At 49.6% G+C, this 20,274-nt stretch overlaps 1 protein-coding gene across 3 annotated transcripts; it reads right to left on the reverse strand.

Moving 5' to 3' along the window:
• Window positions 1-298: 298 nt before the first annotated feature.
• On the reverse strand, window positions 299-19,983 carry lnx2b (ligand of numb-protein X 2b). Of its 3 annotated transcripts, none has more exons than XM_042710796.1 (10): window positions 19,857-19,983; window positions 15,039-15,712; window positions 10,715-10,899; window positions 8,124-8,320; window positions 5,166-5,636; window positions 4,554-4,685; window positions 3,093-3,267; window positions 2,713-2,959; window positions 2,015-2,173; window positions 299-1,722 (listed from the first exon to the last, which is right to left on the reverse strand). In XM_042710796.1, exons 2-10 carry the CDS (start codon window positions 15,467-15,469, stop codon window positions 1,587-1,589), a joined length of 2,133 nt encoding a protein of 710 aa, XP_042566730.1. In that variant the 5' UTR covers window positions 15,470-15,712; window positions 19,857-19,983; the 3' UTR covers window positions 299-1,586. The 3 variants fall into 3 exon arrangements, with proteins under 3 accessions (XP_042566730.1, XP_031443112.1, XP_042566729.1); XM_031587252.2 differs by having other exon boundaries at window positions 19,709-19,982; XM_042710795.1 differs by lacking the exon at window positions 19,857-19,983 and adding an exon at window positions 16,682-17,027.
• Between the last annotated feature and the right edge of the window lie 291 nt (window positions 19,984-20,274).

Raw genomic sequence — 20,274 nt, forward strand, 5'->3', positions numbered from 1 at the left:
GCTATCTATTTGGAAGACACCGTGTATTCTGATCTCTACATATATGTTCAAACTTATTTTTGCATGATGGTATACTTCATTTCAACAGCAAGATTATTTAGATGCAAGTTAAATTTGTCATTTAGTTGTAAGCAAACTGAAAATCTGACAGATTAGTCATATCAGTTTATTCTCTCTGCAAAGTATTTATATGCCATTGATATTCAATGTTGGAACGGTCTGTGGGTACCTAACTAACTTAAATACTTCACATATATATTTGTATAATGGTTCTTAGTGAGTGAACTCAAACACACGATGAAACCATATTGCTTTATTATATAATCACAAGAACCCAGAGGTGACCCTCTACGTCTGCCATACCATGGGGGAGAAAGGAACCAATCAGAGAGGTTGAAATGGAATGCATCCGTGTGTGTGTGTGTGTGTGTGTGTGTGAACACATTAAACTGTGTGTGTGTGAACACATTAACCACACCTTCATTCTAAATAATACATTAGGTTAAGAACATGAGAAGCAAAAAGAAAAGAAAAAGGAAAATGTTGATTGCAAGTTTTTGGTCTATTGGCATTTAAGGCAGGTGTGCGAGATTCATCCTTCGTTATACATATGCAAGGCACCCACATAAATCAACATTCATCACGATGCATCCAACAAAACTTCAAATAGGTAGCCAATTATAGTATCAAACCCAAATTAATACTGCAAATCTAAAGTCATTATGATGTTCTAGCACAGTTTAATAGTGTTTGGTAAAACTTATTATAGAAGAATATCAGCATAAAATTATTATCCACTCAGAAATTTGGTCTGCCATCAGAAGAATCATCCCACACTCAACATCCACGTGTCTCTGCAATTCTCCTATGGAGCAGGGAAAGGAAGTTCTGTGCGTCAGAGATGCACTTAAAGTGGATGAGGGCATATTACATGTTCTCCCTTAAACATGCCTTCATCACAAGAGTAACATTGCTTTACTGATTCAACACAAAACAGGCAACTCTTAAGTGTAACATTCAGCCAACTCTCACCAATCTCAACAAGCCTCTAAAAACAGACATTAAAAGTGTCCTCTGTGGTAAAACCTTCCGTCCGTCTGTCCGTTCGGCCCTCCTGTCCATCTTCCTCACACCAAAATGACACTGATGAGACAGCCATCCAACATTCAAACAGAAACCAACAGACAAAACGCCAAAAGACTTTTGCCCCAAACATAAATGTGTATTCCTTCCATAATCCTTCATACTGAATGAGTTCCTGGTTCTTGATTGTCAGTTCTCTTCCCTGATTGGCTGTCATTGGTCTCCAGGGGCAGCCATTTGCAAGCCAATAACACGGAATGGCCTCAAGTAACTGTAGAACGCCAAGCCAGTGATCAAACTGAATAAAACATCAATAGCAATTAAAATACTTCCACCGAAACCCCAATCTCCCATGCTGCGTCCTGGTCAACGGAGACTTCAGGACACAACAGGGATTGAGACTTGAGATTTGAGACCATTTTGCATCCAGTTCTTGATGGCGATACACAAACCGTACGGAGACCAGCGTCCAGGCGACAGACGCAGGCAGACAGAGGCGTCTCTTAGACCAGGCTGCCAGGCCAGGAGACGACGGTAAGAGTGACCTTGTTCTTCTGCAGCTTGAGCATCGGGATGAGGGACGAGTTATTCATCCCCACAGTGGAGGCGCCGTTAACGGCCACAATCTCATCCCCGCACCTGGAAGAGCGCAAGCAGACAGCAGTCATGAGAAGAGCAGCATTGAATCAAGCTGAAAGAGAGAGAGAGAGAGAGAGAGAGAGAGAGAGAGAGAGAGGAGGAGGAGAGGAGGAGCCTGATACCCCTCCCATCACTGATGATGGATCAAATAAGAACACACAAGCCTGGACTTGAAAACAGAGGCTAGTGTAAAATCAACACGTTTCCTGTGAAAGTTAAATTGGAGAAGCATAGGGCCTACTAGTCATCACCAGTGCCCTTTAGAGGATGCTTCTGGGAGGGGCTGACTCACTTGAGGCGCCCGTCGAAGTGGGCCGGTGTCCCAGGCACTATGGTCTTGATGAAGAAGGGCTGCTGGCCGCGGCTCTCCTCGTAGCCCCCGACGATGCTGAAGCCCCAGCTCTCACTGTTGGTCTTCATCAGGACGATGTCACGGCACCAGTGCATGTTGCTTGAATGGAAAAATAAAGACATCTTGATATGGAGACCGTGCAACTAAACTCCAAGTCAATAATGGTGACTGAGCTCGTGTAGTAGTAGCAGTAGTATTAGTAGTAACAGTAGTAGTAGTAGTAGCAGTATTAGTAGTAATAGTAGTAACCGTAGTAATAGTAGTATTAGTGGTAGTTTTAGTAGCAACTGTGTGCACTCCGTGTGTGTGCACTCCAATTATCAGACGGCGTGTGTTATCGGCAAACGGTCGCGTTGTCATGTTAATCCATTATTAAACTGAAGTTATAGATTGTTAATCCATTATTAAACTGAAGTTATAGATTGTTAATCCATTATTAAACTTAGCATTTTGATTGTTTAAGAGAATGGCCGATGTTTGATACTGTCCGATAACTGACATAGCTACGCTAATGAATGTTGAGCTCCTCAAAAATGATTTGTCATTCCTTCTGGTGAAACCTTTCCAACATCTTGTCATCTAAAACAAGAGTGACAGCAGAACAGAACGTCCCTCAGCTCGACCACGCCCGGTCTCACCTGGGCAGGCCCAGCCAACGGGTCCAGAGCGGGGCCCAGTTGATGTCGTCCTCAGACGGACTCTCCACGGCCTCCTGCTCCTCCTTGGTGGCGGCGTCTCCCTCCTCCTCCTCCTCTTCCTCCGTGACGGTCCGGATGACGCGGAGAGCCACCGACGGCTGGGCTGTCTGTGTCTTCAGCACTGACACCGCCTCGTTGTACGTCAGCTGGGTGAGGTCAACACCATTGATGCTCAACAGCACATCACCTGGGCAACAGGAACCATAGCAACAATTAGCCACAACTCAATGGGCTACATGCAAAACATCCCAGACAGATGCGCAGCACTGAAGCCAGATGATTTGGATAATGGCGTGATAACGCAGATGAGCGGAGCAGACCTGTTCTGATGGTTCCGTCCCGGTGCAGGCACCCCACGGGCTGCACGCTGGTGATGTAGACGGGCAGGCGGCTGCGGCAGTCCCTCCCGCCGGCGATGGTGATGCCCAGGGAATGGCGCGGCTCTTTCTTCAGGCTCACCGTCTTCTCTTGGCAGGAGAAGCCACTGGGCGGTTCCTGCACGGCAACATTTGACATTAGGAATCACAGGTCACAGGTCACCATTTAACAGCTGCAAATATTAGGCTGTTGTGTTGTGTCTACCGGCTAAGTCCAAAGGACTTTATTTGGACTTTATTGTGTGGTCCTGATGGTTTAAATGCTTTGCTGTACTCTCTGTAAACTGAAGCGGTCGGCCCTGCAGGCTGGGTCAGCTCCCCCACTCTGGAGATGAAGATGTCTGTCCTCAGAGGCCGAAGGAGCCAAGATAAAACTCTAATGGATGGAGTGACCTCCTGTGGGGATGCTGCTTGTGCAAACAAACATGTCAAAGTGACACATCCCTGAACCAGCAGAAAACACAACACCACACAACACCACGCCTCTGAGAGCACGTGCCAAAACTCTCAGCCACCATTACCGCGCCTCTGTCCCGGCTCCCCCGAGACCTCGGGCCCTCTGCGTGTGGAAGGGGACGGGCGCTAGAGGGGGGGGGGTGGGGTGGGTGAGGAAGAGGGTGAGGGGCTTGATCACTCCTTCCTACCCCAGCAGGGGAACAGACCCCCCAGCAAGAGCAAAGGGCTCCAGCCCAGCAGGCTAAAGCTAACTGTCACCAGCTTTGATCCTCTGCCACTGAAATCCCCCCTCCCCCACCAACCCCACACAGCACAGAGGATCCTGGCTGGGGAGAAATCACCCCTACCTACCCCAGACACCTTTTGATCAGTGAGAGGGGCTGGAGCCGAGGAGAAGAGAGAGAGGAGAGGAGAGGAGAGGAGAGAGGAGAGAGGAGAGAGGAGAGAGGAGAGAGGAGAGAGGAGAGAGGGGAGGAGAGGAGAGAGAGAAGAGGAGAGGAGAGAGGACAGGAGAGAGAGGACAGGAGAGAGAGGAGAGAGAAGGGAGAGAAGAGAGGGGAGAGAGGAGAGGAGAGGGGAGAGAAGAGGAGAGGAGAGGAGAGAGGGGAGAGAAGAGAGGAGAGGAGAGGAGAGGAGAGGAGAGAGAGGAGAGAGAAGAGAGGGGGAGAGGCCAGCGCTGCATCTGCTCCCTGCACCTCCCCGCAGCACAGAGGAAGTGACACGCTGGCGGGTGTGACCCCAGTGCGGTGTGAAGAGGGGCGCTCTCACAGCACCGACAGCAGGCTTTACTCTCTCTCTCTCACACACACACACACACACACACACACACACACACACACACACACACACACACACACACACACACACACACACACACACACACACACACACACACACACACACACACACACACACACACACACACCTCCAGGGGCAGGGGGCACGTACCTTCATATAGGTGGAGCGGCGTCTGAAGAACTGCTGCTCAGGGAGTCGTCTGGCCCCCCGGGGCACAACGTCACCCCCCTCCTCAGGCTCGGGGTGCCTCATCACCACAAAATTGACCCGCACCTCACTAGCCTGATATACACCACAACACAAACAACACAAACAACACAAACAACACAACACAGACACACACACAGACACACACAACACAAACAACACAACACAGACACAACACAGACACACACACAACACAGACACAGACACAGACACACAGACACACAGACACACACACAGACACCACAACACAGACACAGACACACACACACACAACACAGACACAGACAACACAGACACAGACACAGACACACACACACACACAGACACACAGACACACACACAGACACAGACACACACACAGACACACACACAGACACAACAGTGAGGTCACTACTCACAAAATCAGCTCAGCTGGTCTTGTCAAGTTCCTTGATGGCATTTAGATTTCAGCCTCTCTGTTTATAAAGTTGCACATTCCAAACGTCCTAACTTGACAAGCCCAACAGCAGCTACTAACTATTGTTAATGATTAGTTAACTGTAAGCTTGTGCCCACCTGTATGATCTGAGCAGCGGTCTCCGGGGTGCCGTGCCGCAGGTCGTGCCCGTTGATGGCCAGCACCTTGTCGTTGTTGCGCAGCTTGCCATCCTTGGCCGCCAGCCCGCCTGTGAGCAGGTCCAGGATGAAGACGCCCGACTCGTCCGACTTGCGGATGAGCTTGATGCCCAGCGGCTCGGAGCGCTCGCGCTTGGCCAGCGTCACCTGGGTGACGGTGCCCTGGGGGTGGTGTTGGTGCGCAGCACTGGCATGGTGGTGAAGGTGGTTGGAGGCCTGCGGCGAGGCGTTGGACGAGGAAGAGGAGGAGGGGGACAGGTTGGCGGCGTTGGTGCCCGACGAAGGGTGCTGCTCGAGCCGTGGCTTGAAGCCTTTCTCCTGCATGACGGTGATCCGGAGCAGGGAGCACGGGCGGCGCAGCACACCGATGGCACGGTCATGGCACACGGACGCCAGGCTGGCATCGTTCACCTGGGAGACAGAGACCGGGAGGAGGCAGGGGGTTAAATGGAGGCTCTGAGATCTCAGTTGAGGACACTTCCCATGGCAAGGTGCTCCACGTTGTTAACACTATGAGGAACATTTCTACTCTCTGTGAGTGCCCCAGGCAACATTCAACAAACAGTCTACAGCTGGCTGTTTACATGGAGATGGGCTTTTAAGGAAATACGCAAGGGGAGTGTTTGTTTAGCGGTTACCTTTAAAAACAGCTAACTGCATTTAACATCCAACCAGAAGCAAAAACTACACATAAGACCTAACAACATCATGCAACATGATGCATTGTGGGAAGTGGAGGCTGCACTATCCACTCGACGTCCAAACATTTCCACTAGGCTCAACTGCTGGGTATTATTCCCAAGTGGAAACGAGTGAGTGACGTTTTGCATGCCTGAGGGGATTGTTTATTTGGAGGTTGCGACTTGAGTAGACTGCAATGGGGCTGCATCCACTGTGTGACTCCAGCTTATTCTTCGTGGTCGAGGCATTGAAAAATGCCGCCTCTCTTAAAAATAAAACAAGTGTGACCGCTGTGGGTCGAGAGGATGGGGTAGAACATTTCAGAGGTGAATGAGGGTAACCTCCATCTCTGGCCCTCACGTCCTCTCCCTCCTCCTCCTCCTCCTCCTCCTCCTCCAAGGACTGTATTTAAAGAAAGTCTCAAAATAATTTCTCGGCAAGCCTACACCAGCAGCACTGTGTCGCTCTGACTCGGGGAAACAGCACAGGCTCCAAAATCAATGCCATCGATCAGAACTGGGAGGGGAGGGGAGGGGAGGAGAGAGATACCATTTCAAGGAATGAGAAATCAGATCTTCACCGCTTCGGCCAGATCTCTTTACGGACGAACGGGCTCCTCACAAAAGCCAAATGCAGTTCAGATCAAGCTAGCGCACAGCGGCCCATTGGCCAAGACAGCTTCTCCTTCAGGCCTGTGCATGTGATTGGTCAGTGGAGAGACCGGGCTTAAAGGAATGATAGGCCTGGGAGTCCTGAGACCAATGTGAGGCCGCTCTGTGGCTTTGGTTTAGTGTGGCACAGCATTCCAGGACTGCTGGGGGGAGAAATCCTAGGAGAGCTTGGGACTGTGGGAAGACCAGAGGCCAACGGAGAAACTGGGACAATGTGATGTCAGAGGCGAAGGTTAACTGTCCAACAGCTGTCCTTGATTCCATATGGGCTCAGGCATAACCACATTCATTAATAAGGTCGCGCACTAGGAAACAACAATAACTAACTTCACAAACTCTGGAAGTTACGTGTTTTTAAAAGCCTTCTTCCAATCTGGAGCTGCCTATGCGTAAACAGATTGGGAGAGAGCAGAAGGGAGCGAACAGGCGGACATTGAAATGAGATCAGTGAGATGATAGCAGCCTGTGAAAGCCCTGAATAAAGGGCCCTATTGTGGGGTCAGCCCTGGAGAGAGACCAACAGAGCTGACATTTTAACTCACGTCACCTCAGGAGACAGGATAGTATCGGGCTAATGTTTCACGTACGGTTTCAGCTCAGTTCCAAGAAAGACTCCGAGTCAGGGGTAGGACACACGGGCCAACACACAAGTCCACGTCCTTTGACCAGCGAAACCAATAGCTCATCCCCCTAACAGCAGTGGCGTAATGTCGGCCAGAGAGCTAGTGGAAAACATTGCTTGCTTCTCCCCATTGCCCTCCCCTCTTCTCTTCTCTTCTAGTCACACTGTGAGACCTGTCCTTCCTGTCGGTCGACACGCCGCCCAGAGGACCAAGCTCACCGCTTTATTATCTGACAACTGATCCTCCCACTCCCCAACGTCTCACTGAACAGGACAGTTTAGGACAAGGCAAAGCATACCCAACGTTTTCTGCCCTAGGCATATCCATGTGGAAGGAAACTAGAATGGAAAAGGTGGGACCAATTGTTGTCCCATCTCTGTGAGAGTTTTCACCACACACACAAACACACACAGTGAGTGCTGATCAACACGGTTGAAATACGAATGTAAACAGAGTACCACTCAGGTGTGTACACTTACAACACTGAGCACAAACCATGAGCAGGGAGGTATCCCAAGTACTTGGTTTAGTGACAAACATGGACCTTCCTCTGAATGAACTTTAACCAGGTTTGTCACTAAACCACGTACTTGGGATACCCCCCAGGACACAGTCCATGTCGTTGCAGTGACTTGGAAGGAATAAAAAAAAACACACACTATAGCCATAAATATTAATTATTAATTACCTGCAGTGAAACATACCACAATATTCTTCACTGGCATGAGATATTCTAACATAAACTAACTTTCTCAAATAATAGGCAACTAGTTGAAATGGGCCAAAATGTCAGACACAGCTGTTGGGCTTTATAAGAAGGAATGTTCTAGGTGAGCGGCCATGTACTTTTCCACAAAGAATCCACCCGATTACCTTTCTTTTCTTTTATTACCTTCACCTTCAGGTCCTGGCTGGATTCTCACCTCAAGAATGTGGTCTCCTGGGGACAGTTTGCCGCTCCGTGCAGCGACAGAATCGCGCACAATCTCCTGGACGACGATGTTGCCCAGAGGGGTGTCCTTCCCCCCCACTATCCGCAGGCCCAGTTCCTCCTCGGGGTCGTCCCGGAACAGCTCCACCACCATGGACTCCGCCACCAGGCTGGACCTCAGGTGAGTTTCTAAAAGAGTTGAACAGTAGAGAAACTATTCAACTGGAGTCCTTGCAGCTGACAAACTTAAATTGTGAAATATAAAAGTATACTCAGTAACATAAACACAGCTCCTTTCTCTCGGTTTGTGGCTTGACATACAAACAAACAAACAAGGCTGACTTCAGTCAGTTCTTTTATTACCACAAGCTGCACACTGCAACACACACGTGTATTTATGGAGGCGACACAGGACACACACACACAAACACACGCAGGCCTGAGGTCGCTGTGAAATGTACGCTCTGCATTTGACCCATCCTGGACCATCCTTCCTCCAGGACCCTCCAGGAGCAGTGGGCAGCTTCTCAGCGCCCGGGGACCAAATGAACCGTCCGTCTCGGTCACGGACGGACAGGAGAATGTTCTGTTTTTGCATGTTTTTCCTGTTGGGGTTCTTATTGGAGGAAACCCCTTGTGAACACGGGGAGAACATGCAAACTCCACACAGAAAGGCCCGGGAGATAGCCCACCTGAGCACTGAAGGTCTGGGAAGGACCTGCCCCCCAGAGCCAACATGATTGGATATATGATAATAAGTCGTCAGTCATTGGTTAATAGCGAGTGGGATTGGTACACAGCACCGAGTGATTTGTTATTGTTTAAGGAGAGTTCAGGAGGTGTGCTCTTCTCAGGATCCCTCGGAGCTTCCAGACGGTCACCTGATGTTTGAAACATGAATGTTAGGACTTTTATGCCAAGCCCTCAGGGCGTACAGTTGGGGAATACCTCCAGTCTCAACCCAGGGGCTCCAAGTGTTCCAGCTGCCAGGTGTTTGTTTCTTCTTCTCTTAGTCCATGAACCACTATGGCCATGTGGCTTTGTTCAGTCTTTCACACAGACCATGTTTTCAGACTCCAGTCTCTCTGGCCTAGTCTTGATCAGATTCTCCACCCCAGCACAAACTCTTTCAATCGCCGGTTCCCCGTGGCTCCCCATCTTTGTGTGTTTGTGGGCACAGTCGAGCACTAGCGGGTTACTATAGAAGTTAGCCATTTGTTTTAGAAAGTGTCCTAATGCGTCTCCAGTGGATGCTCCAGTGGATTCCCAAATGAGTTCCCTTCCTATTGTAGGAGGTCTGGGTCTCTACCCCCTGTTTGAGTCCTGCCTCTCTGCTCAAGGTCTTTAGGGCCTCTGTTCAGCTCTTATCTCTATCCAGTCCTCCCTAACTTGGAACATCCAGCTTCCCTTATCTCATCCTTCAGTGCTCGTCAGCCTGCAACCCCCCAGGTGGCGGAGTATCTTTGTGCCTTTAATGATATAAATTAATGCTCAATAGGGTAAGCGTAGCACAAGTGTTTCTCTTAATGAGTTGTTAAACATCATGCTCTTGTGTACACAATAGGATCCCCTCATCCCTGCCCACCGTGCAGATTTCACCTTGTTTCTTCATTCTGCATTCATTTCATTTCTACGTGCGGAAGGGGTTCAAACTGGGTCTTGCAAATTACCTCAACACAATTACAATCCCACACCTGATTTTGTGATTCCAGTCACCTGTGATTCATCATGCCACATTATCCTGTCCAGGTGCTGACTTTCAACTGAAGTTCAACTTGTGCATGCGTAATCCAATAAAACTCTTGTTGCCAGGTTACAGTGTGTGATAAACAGACGTTGAGGCGTGGCTAGGGCCTAGGCTCCAGCAGACGTTTGCGTGTAGACACCCTCCCTGTGATGTTCTCAGACAGTGACTGCTTGATGAGTGCTATTTTCCATTCCTCAGTGTAACACGCCGCCGTCCCCCTCCCTCCTCCTCCACACACACACTGCCACGGACACATCAAAGGACGGGGCTGTTTTCTTTCTGACAGTAGGTCAACACAGCTGGCTCTCCACTTCCTCCTTACTGCCTGCCTGCGTCGACTTTTCACGCTTCAGGCAACCCCCCCCCCCCCCTCCTTCCTTCCTTCCTTCCTTCCAATATGGCACTGTTTCATTTCTTCCCTCACCGAAAGGCCATCTTTGACACCGCCCTGAGTTTAGTCCATGGAATCTATCTGAAAGTGTATTGACACCGCCCTGAGTGTAGTTTATGGAATCTATCTGAAAGTGTATTGACACCGCCCTGAGTTTAGTCCATGGAATCTATCTGAAACTGTATTGACACCGCCCTGAGTGTAGTTTATGGAATCTATCTGAAACTGTATTGACACCGCCCTGAGTTTAGTTTATGGAATCTATCTGAAACTGTTTTGACAGCAAATAGAGTCTTTCTAGTTGAGCAGCAGGCGCCCCACGCCGTGTTTCTATCCAACCCAAGCAAAACTGATTTAGCGATACGTTCAGTTCAGCTCAGCTCATGAATCAAACCCCCAGCTTTGGCTGTATGTTTTGAGAGAGACACAGGCGGAGAGCTCTTACCCTCCTCTCCCTCCTCGAAGGCGGGGTTGACCAGGCCGGGCTCCGCTGGGCGCCGGGGGGACGCGCGGGAGAGGGGAGGGGTGGATTTACCGTCCTCTGCCTCCGCTTTGCTGGCCTTAATTTCATTCCAAGGAGGCCTCTTCCTCCTCTCTGCCTCCTCACGCATCCGCCTGAAAGCAGAGCATCTGAGAGACAGAGAGAGAAAGAGAGAGAGAGACCAAAAGAAAACAGAAATAGATGAGAGAATGAGCATAAGAGAGTCAAAGAGAGAGAAAGAGAGAGAGAGAGAGAGAGAGAGAAACACTCATTTGTGGATAGTCTGCCTATACTGGTAATTAACCTCAAAAGACATCCTTCACGACATGGCAGTGGCAACGGCAACTAAAAATATCTCCCCACACAAATGCTGACTAGCGCTTTGGTGTTCATACTCTGCCCTGTGTGAACGGGAGAGGTAGTGGGAGTGGATCGGTGTTCATTTCTGAGTGCAATTAGAGGCGGTGGTGAGGGACATGCTCACACACACACACACACACACACACCACACACACACACACACACACACACACACACACACACACACACACACACACACACACACACACACACACACACACACACACACACACACACACACACACACACACACCACACACACCCTGGGCTTGAGCTGGAGGACGGCCAGAGAGAGAAAGAGGAAGGGAGAGAGGTAAGGTAGGATAGAGGGGAAGCAAGGGAGAGAAAGGAATGTGTAGAGACAAACAGAATGAGAGAGGGAGATGGATAGAAAGTGAGAGAGAAGGAGAGGGATGAGGCGAGAGAGGCTATGCAGATGAACAGACTCGTGTCACTGCACTGCAGGAAGAGGAAGAGGAAGAGGAAGAGGGGAACAAGTCAAGCTGGAGCAGAGCTCAGGTCAAAACTCAAGCACTAGCACCGCTACTAGCACTAGCTCTCCTATCTCACTTTCACCCTCCCTCTCCCTCCCTCCCTCCCATCCCTCCCTCCCCCTCCCTCCCTCCACAGCCCAGCACTGCGTCTGAACTTTGCCTCCGCTCTCTGTTTACACTGGCCCACGTGAAATGAGCACAGCTCAACCTTTCGCCTTCCAAGCGGACGGCTGCAGTGGAACAGCAAGCATTGCAGACGTGGGAGTGAAGCACATAAAGGGCCTTATATGCTTCTCCGTTTTCACGAAAACGGACACGTAGGGACGTAGGTGGAACGCCCTCTCTGAGCCCCGGAGAGCTCGACGTGCACCCCCTGAAATTCCTGACGGCCCGTCCTAATCTCGGATAGCTACGGATACCCCCTTGGCTGTGATTGGTCCGCTTACGACATCATTTCCGAAAGACATCATTTCCGGAATCTCACATTTCCTGTTTTATTCCCTATCAGCCGAATATTTCTGTCCGAGCCCGGCCTGCGTCCGACAGAGTAGTGCCCGAGCCCGACAGCCATTAAAACATATTGTCGGAACCCAACCCGACATAGTCAATGTCTCGACTGTTCATACTAATGACACATTTACGTATGTTTTTTTATGAATAGCCTGTAGACCGTCTCACAAGCTTCTTCTTGTTGATTATGAACAAACATAACAGAAGAGGTCCGAAGATATGAGCACCTTTACAACCCCTCCTTAAACACTTATAAGGACCGCAAATTCATGGAGAGAATACTATCCCATTCTCACAGGAGACATCACCTGTACAGCAATCGGAGCATATTTGTCAAATGCGATAAAAGATACTGATCTGATATATTCCCATTCCATACTGAATATTCTGTTTAGAACAAAGGTTTGTTTTTCAACATACCGTGATATCTCAGATAATATAACAGTTGAAATGAATGCAGAATCCCTTCATACCACAAAACAAATTAAAATAGATTTATTTACGACTGGTTTAGCCTGAAGTCCTGTTGTAAATTTGACCTAACGATAAAAGTAGCCTACTTTATGAATCGGAGGATTAAAGACGAGACGTGAAGGGTGTTACTTGTATATCTGTAAATCCACATAAATTGCATCATACTACATTCTCAGAGGTTAAAGTCCGACGACAGTTATGTGGTATGCCACTGTGAAATTAAAAAAATGTTGACTGTTTGGTACGCGCTAATTCACCAAACAAATACTTTCATATTCATTTTCCACCACTTGTTAGTCATGTCATCCATTCATATCGATGTGAATCAATCAATACTTTTACAACTTTAACTGTGATGTGTTTTTGTTTCATTTCGCAACTTATTTACTGTATAATTCACAATAGCAGGTGCCCCTTCGTAAACAATACATTTGCTTAAAACGCACAGAAGTAGGATACTGTCAAATCAGAAAGAAAATCAGCTGTCACTCGGCTATTACCTGACCAATACCTTTCAAACTCGGTGATAGTATTCACAACTAATTTGTCCTTCATTCTATCAAATATGATTAAACGGCATATGGTATTGCACCCGTGAGGCAAGCGTGAGGAGAGTTTATAAACACATAGTTTTAAAGTGCTGTGGCCCTCCTTAAAAGATGTGTCAATAAATGAACTTCTGCTTCATGTGAAGCAGACACGTTGACTTCCCTACTTATGTAAGACCCATGTGACTACACCTGCTGCACTTGCCCAAAGTTACGTGTCTGGCTAGTGACAGCTGGGAGGAGGGAGATAAACAACGACGCCTTCTAACACACAAAGACGTCATGGAGTAGCTTGTCTTCGACAAAAAAACGTTGCTCCACCTACTGTTCTGGCGGTGAATTGCTTTCAGCACCCACAGCCTTCGGAGAACCATAAATGCAAAGATATGCAAATGAGTCCGTCCAATCCGTCCGCCCGCCCATCCGTAACGGAGTCGGAGGAGCATATAAAGGCCTTAAGAGGCAGCTCAAGCACTGCAGGCGTGTGACTGAAGCACATAAGAGGCAGCAGCAGCTCAGGCATCGAGGGCTGTGCAGCACTAGCCCAGCCTGCCGTCCCGGGTGGGTTCAAGTACAGTGCAGTGTGATGGAGTGGGGAGGTGTTGGGTGTTCTCACTAGAGTTCTGGCAGCGCTGAGGAGGTGTGTTGTTAAACCTCCCTCCCCACCATCACCCACTCAACAACACACCACACACACACAGGCACACACAACACACCACACACACACAGGCACACACAACCGACCACACACACACAGGCACACACAACACACCACACACACACAGGCACACACAACACACCACACACACACAGGCACATACAACACACCACACACACACAGGCACACACAACACACCACACACACACAGGCACACACAACACACCACACACACGCACGCACACACAACCCACCACACACACACACACACAACACACCACACACACACACAGGCACACACAACACACCACACACACGCACACATCGTTACTAGAACATGAGATAGCAACGCTGATCAAAACTCAAAATGTGTCCATTTATCATTTTAAGTTCACAGTTCCTCTAATCTAACCCTGATACAACCCCCAGAAAACTACAAGGCTCTGCTAAACGTGCTGCCTTGGTCCGTCCGAACCATTCTGGCCTCTCCAGAAGTTCTCCCTGCTCCCCTGCTCCTTCCCTTCAGCTCTCCCTCACTCTGTCTGTTTTCTTTTCAGCTTCCTGTGTCACGCGATTAAGCGTTTCCTCTCCTCGTCCGTGTTCTTGAGGATGTTTGTCCAACTGTCTGGGTAGAGCACTGGGTGGCATATGACGTATTTCTCCCTCCCTCCCATGTTCTCATTTCTGGGGTGTGTATGCAGCCTTGCCTTAATGTCTTTCTGCATTATTCATGTATGGAGATTCAAGTGCTTTATATTCATATGTTTGACCCAGCCCCATATGCATATCCATATGTCACCCTCCCTCTCTCCCCTGCATCCTCCCTCTCACCTCTCTACACTCCCTCCCTCCCTCCCCCTGCTCCCCATGGGCTGTTGGGGCTAGTGGCTAGTGGCTAGTGGCTAATGGCTAATGGCTAGTGGCTAGTGGCTAGTGGCTAGTGGCTAATGGCTAATGGCTAATGGCTAGTGGCTAATGGCTAATGGCTAGTGGCGAGTGGCTAGTGGCACTAGTAGAATTTCTCCCCATCTCCATGCCTGTTGTAGTAGGACTATTGGCTGCTGAGTGGCGACCATTAGCACCTAGTCTAGTGGCTTCCCACATAGCATTCCCCTTCCTACTCCGTCCTCACACACTATTCCAGTAGCTGGCAGCTGGAGGCTGTTGGGCGCTCAATGGCTGAAGGGTTCCCCAGTGTGGATGCAGCTGGTGAGGGTGCGTGCAGAGAGGGGGTGGGCACTGACCTGTTGTGCAGGTGAGGCTGGAGCTCGCAGCGCGGCATGGTGCCCTGGCACTCTGCATGGAAGGGGCACAGCACGCTCAGCTTGTCCAGCAGGTTGCGCACCAGCAGGCTGGAGGGCCGGCACTGGGGCAGCTGCAGCCGCTGGCGGTCCACGGGGCAGAAGTCCTGGTCGCGCAGGAAGCTGCTCAGGCACTGGTAGCAGTAGGTGTGCCCGCACGGCGTGTCCATGGGCCGCAGCAGGGGCTGCAGGCAGATGTGGCACTGCAGCTCGTCGTCCACGTCGTCCTGGTAGTCATACAGGTGGCCCTCGGGGCCCTCGTGCACCTGGCCGCACTCCTTGCACACGCGCGCCCACGTCAGAGCCACGGGGCCCCCGGACGCCGGCGCCGCCATGGTGGAGGCGCTCGCTGTGGGCACCCTGGCCTCGGTCATGACTGAAGCCCTGAGGAACCACTCCCTCCCTCCCTCCCTCCCTCCCTCCGCTTCCTCTGTTTCCCCCGAGGGAGCACCCTTCAGCACCAGGCCCTCCGCTTGCCTTCCTTAAATAGCCCGGCTCATCTACTTCACCAGACGCATGGCACAGAATAAATGAAAAAGCTGGAGAAGCACTTCAAGCAGACACGTCCGTGCGGCAGCCTGATGCCCGTCCTCCTCTTCTCTTCATCGCGGGTTTCTCTAGTGGAAAGAAAAAGAAGAAAAAACATGAACAAAGAAAACTGAGGCAGGACGTAGACTTTCTTTTTGCACCCCCCCCCCCACCCCCACCCCCTCCCTCCCTCTGGCTCGACAGGAAATGACACAGATCCATGAAAACGGCAACAATATGGAGCAGCCTGCAGCTGTATCCTCTCCCCTGAGCCTCCACAGCCAGACGAATCCTGGACGTCTGCAGCTGAAATGTCACCACTGCCGGCTTCATTAAAAAGGTTAAGCTCCATGAAATGATTGGAGAGCAACAAAGTCTAGCCTAGCCTAATGGGGAAGAACAGAGACCGGGCTCTGACAGAGTGAGGCAGAAAGAGAGAGAGAGAGAGAAAAAAAACACAAGACAGACAGCCTGAAAGAAAGAACAAAAGAAAGTGAAGGAAAGAGAAAAAAAAGAGAGCAAGAAAGGCAAGAGTAAAAAAACAGAGAGAGGGAAAAAAACTTGGAATGAATTCGGCAGAAATGAAAGCCCTCGTCACTAATGACCCCGTGGCGCCCCGTCAGGAGTGGAGCTGCTTCCCCCGGTGACATTCCTAATGTGCTCTAATTCCCCCCGCTCTGGGAAACCCTGGCGTCGCCCCAACCCTGCTCTGCTCTGCTCTGCTCTCCACCAGCCCCCCTCGTTACACTAGCACACGTTACACTCTCACGGATGTTAGGTGCCTTAGCCACATGCAGCTCCAATCATTTCCATATACCTCCATCAGACGCGGACAAAACAGAACTATTACACGGGGGCATTTGACTAGCTCTAAGTCAGCTTCAAGCACACGTTCCCCTTTAAAACCGACTCGACACAAGTCCCAACGGCAAACAGCCGAGCCCCGTAAATAAAAGCAGCAGCAGAGTAAACAAACAGGCAGCCAGCCAGCCTCGAGTCGGTCCCGTCCCCGTCCCAGTCCCCGTCCCAGCCGTGTGCAGATCTCATTCAGAATATACCTTCATCTCCGCCGCCGCTGCCGCCTGGGTGCTGCTCTGAGCGCCGTGCCTCTCCCTCTCCCTCTCCCACCAGCCGCCGCATCCAAACAAGAAACTCAAACCCAGCGGCTGTGCAGGCTGCCTGCAGCCCCACTGAAACCAGACTCCTTCATCTCCGGCATCGAGCGAGAGTGCGAGGGAGTGTGTGTGTGTGTGTGTGTGTGTGATAGGGGGGTGTTGAGGTGGAGTGGGTTGCTGTTTTCGTGTGTGTGTGTGTGTGTGTGTGTGTGTGTGCGTGCGCAAGGGGCCAGGCAGCCAGCGAGAGCCGTGTGACTGAGCAAAAAGCTTAGCCTGGAGTGAAGAGGCACTCCGCCTGCTCCAGCGGACTGCATAGGGAGAGGGAGGGTGAACGAGTGCTCGCTCTCTCTGTGTGTGTGTGTGTGTGTGTGTGTGTGTGTGTGTGTGTCTGTGTGTGTGTGTGTGTGTGTGTGTTTATGCATGTTGGGGGCTGGTGCAGACTGCTGATGTCGCACTAGCGTTGACAGAGCACTTTCTAAAAGGCCAGCCCTAGCCAATGACCAATAACACAGCTCCAGGGTTGTATATGCCTGCACAGTGTCTAAGGTCACACATGACAGCCCCCCGCCCCCTACCCCTACCCATCCACTCTAATTAAGGAAACAGATGAGAATTATCAGTGTTCCAGCAGAGACTAGCCTTCCAAGACAATGAAACCAGATCCCAAGTCTCTCTTAAAGAAAAGAATACCTCCCCACAGATCTAGTCAGACCTCAACAAAAAGTGGGGAAAAATCTGACTCCAGCTGGAAATGAAATTGAAAATCATAAACAAACTACTTCAAAGGCTGAGAGCACCCTGAAGCACGCTGAAACTCTCCTTTGCTGTGCCAGAAATGTTTCCTTATCTCAGATCTCTGTTTGAAATAGGACTGGCTTTTTTTTTGTGTGTGTGCCTGAGCTATTCTTAGTGCACGGTTCACCACGATGAAACTGAAAAAAAAGCCACCTGGAACATAATCAGAAGAAGTGAACGGAGGGAGAGGAAGGTCTCTGGCGTGTGCAGTCTCCAGTGCTGCTGAAGAGGCAGTGGGACACTGACCCTGGCCACGGGTGATGGATGGGGGTCGCTCTGGCAGCCTCTCGGTATGGGCGGAGAGTGGCTCCACAGTCGGGGCTGCTGGGAGCTATGTGTCAACGTCTGCTTCTCCCATACTAATGCTGTGCTTTACGACGCTGAGGCTGAGGCTGAGGCTGGGCTGAGGCTGAGGCTGAGGCTGAGGCTGGGGCTGAGGCTGCCCCTCGCCGGTGCTGGCTGGCGGGGGCGACTGCTCAAGGCTACGTGTCTGCATTTCCAAACAACCCCCACGGCCCCTCATCTGCTCTGCTCTGCTCTGCTCGTGCTGACTACTACATGAACCAGTGTTGTGTGTGTGTGTGTACGTGTGTGTGTGTGTATGTGTGTATGTGTGTGTGTGGGTGTGTGTGTGTGTGTGTGTGTGTGTGTGTGTGTACGTGTGTGCGCATGTGCCTCGTGACGACTCCAGAAAGGAATACAAAACCCATGCAAAACAATCCTGTGACTATCACGTTTTCAAACCTGACGTCACATTAAATCAGTGATAAGTGAATAAACGGTTACTGAAAAAAGACTGACAAATTAAACATTGCCCGGTGATGCAAGTCGATGTCAGTGATATACGACAGAACACTGATGTCTAGGGCGCGTGTGCTGTCTAGGCAAGCACAGTGTGAATCATTATTTGAGACACACCCAAACAGAACAACAGCAAGTAGCCTAACATTAGACTGCACACTCCATAGAACTGGGCTGAGCCAGGTTTGTTAATAGATCACAGACAAGAGGCACTTCACTAACCTCTACAACCGCCCCAAAAGTGAAAATTAGATCAGAGTAAACTCTCCTTTCACTACCTTCCATTACCACACCCACACACACACACACACACCCACACCCTCCCCCTGTGAGACTGGCACGCATGCTCTAACCTCACACATGGCGCTTTGAGTCTCCGCTGTAAAAACACACCTTGATTAGAAAACATGGGCAGACAGTCTCTAAAGCCCCCCCACTTTTCACCAGGGGATTTCTGTCTGCAGATGTTATTGGACAGCCTGGTTCTGCCACATAGCGTAGCATTTCAACCAAGAATACCCTCCATAGAACGATGGCTTGCCAGTGTTGACTTAGGGACAAAAGTGAGCCAATGTGGAACTGCCCTCCGTACACACATACATAGAGACAATAAAAGGACAATCACAGAAAGTCACAGTTGAAGGACTGCATCCACTTTGTTTTAAACTAGATTTATCATTTGGATGTTCTGCTGTGACAGACTACAACTGTAGTAGTAGCCTACATCAACCACACTACCGTGGCAAAACCAGTCCACATTTGTGAGGTTAATAATTTACTAAAATGATTATGTAAGAACAAAATGTCACTGCCTCACAGGTTTGGGTGATGGTAAGACAACGAATTTACTTTGCTCACAGTCCACGTACCGACTTTATATTATTACAAATAAATGAACGCTCATCCGTCCTGACTGAGAGTCAGGAAACGTAACATTTCCAGCTATAGTCTAGCCTACTATTCCTGACGACACATCTTCTCAGGTGACACGTTGTCTACTCGGATGAAGCGCCATAAATTATTAAAGTAGCCTACCCAGCTGACAGTTTGTGACAAGGTTAACAGCAGGGAAAACTTAAGCATTGCTTCAACATCATTACAGACCACATTGAACATAAACGTTGGATTTTCTATCTGATAAATATGTTGGCTATCTTCAGTAGTAGCTTCTGACTGTCGGCTAATAGCCAGTAAATTCACCCTAAACTGTCGTCTCCGTCTAGAAGAGGACACTGCCACGAGCTACGAAGGCTTTGGCATAAAGAACATTGTATATGACAGGAACTCATCTTTCCGTCTCTAGCGTTAAATCCCGTCTGCATTTGAAAATATCGTGGTGCGCTACACTGTGTAGCGTACCGAAACCAGTCTTACCTGTGAAGGATTTTTCCGGAAGTGGTCTAATAAAACAAAGAGCTGTACTTTCGCTGTTAAATGTTGATTCCAACAACTTTCCTCACAGCCTTAAAGTACAAATGAAAGAAGTCGCATTAAACTCGACTTGATCAAATGTGGGAATCACCTCTTCTTACTGCCCCAGGTGTTGTTGATGGGTGTTGACGTCGCAAATATTCGCAGTTTCGAATAACATAAGTAGCTGGGATCTGACGCTGTTTTTCCCCCCCAGGAAGTCCATGCAGGTAGGCTAGTACTTAAATTGGCAGGTCACCTTTTCTGGTAACGTGATAGCAACCTGTAATGTGACTTTCATCTTAACTATTCTGAAGCACCAGTAGGCTAAATCACAGTAGCCCTGTTTTAAACGAATTTAACAATACTATAGTTTGTTAACTGTTATTGTTGTTAATCAGTTGTCTGCTACCGGGACCAGTAACCAAGGATTTGTGAACAAAAATGAAAACACTAGACACAAAAAGTCCGTTTGTTGACCAAGTTCAAGTGTTTTTTCCCCTTTAGCTTACGATTTATGCCTTAAATGG

The sequence above is a fragment of the Clupea harengus genome, chromosome 20 (assembly GCF_900700415.2).
Source record: "Clupea harengus chromosome 20, Ch_v2.0.2, whole genome shotgun sequence".
In the NCBI taxonomy this organism is placed as follows: domain Eukaryota; kingdom Metazoa; phylum Chordata; class Actinopteri; order Clupeiformes; family Clupeidae; genus Clupea; species Clupea harengus.

Bases quoted from the DNA above. Each gene is read 5' to 3' on its own strand.
- lnx2b (XM_042710796.1), bottom strand. From the start codon at position 15,469: ATGACCGAGGCCAGGGTGCCCACAGCGAGCGCCTCCACCATGGCGGCG. The intron at 4,686-5,165 runs GTGGGCACAAGC...GGTGTATATCAG, and splicing joins CCGCTGCTCAGATCATACAG to GCTAGTGAGGTGCGGGTCAA. The intron at 2,174-2,712 runs GTGAGACCGGGC...TTTCCATTCAAG, and splicing joins CGTTGGCTGGGCCTGCCCAG to CAACATGCACTGGTGCCGTG.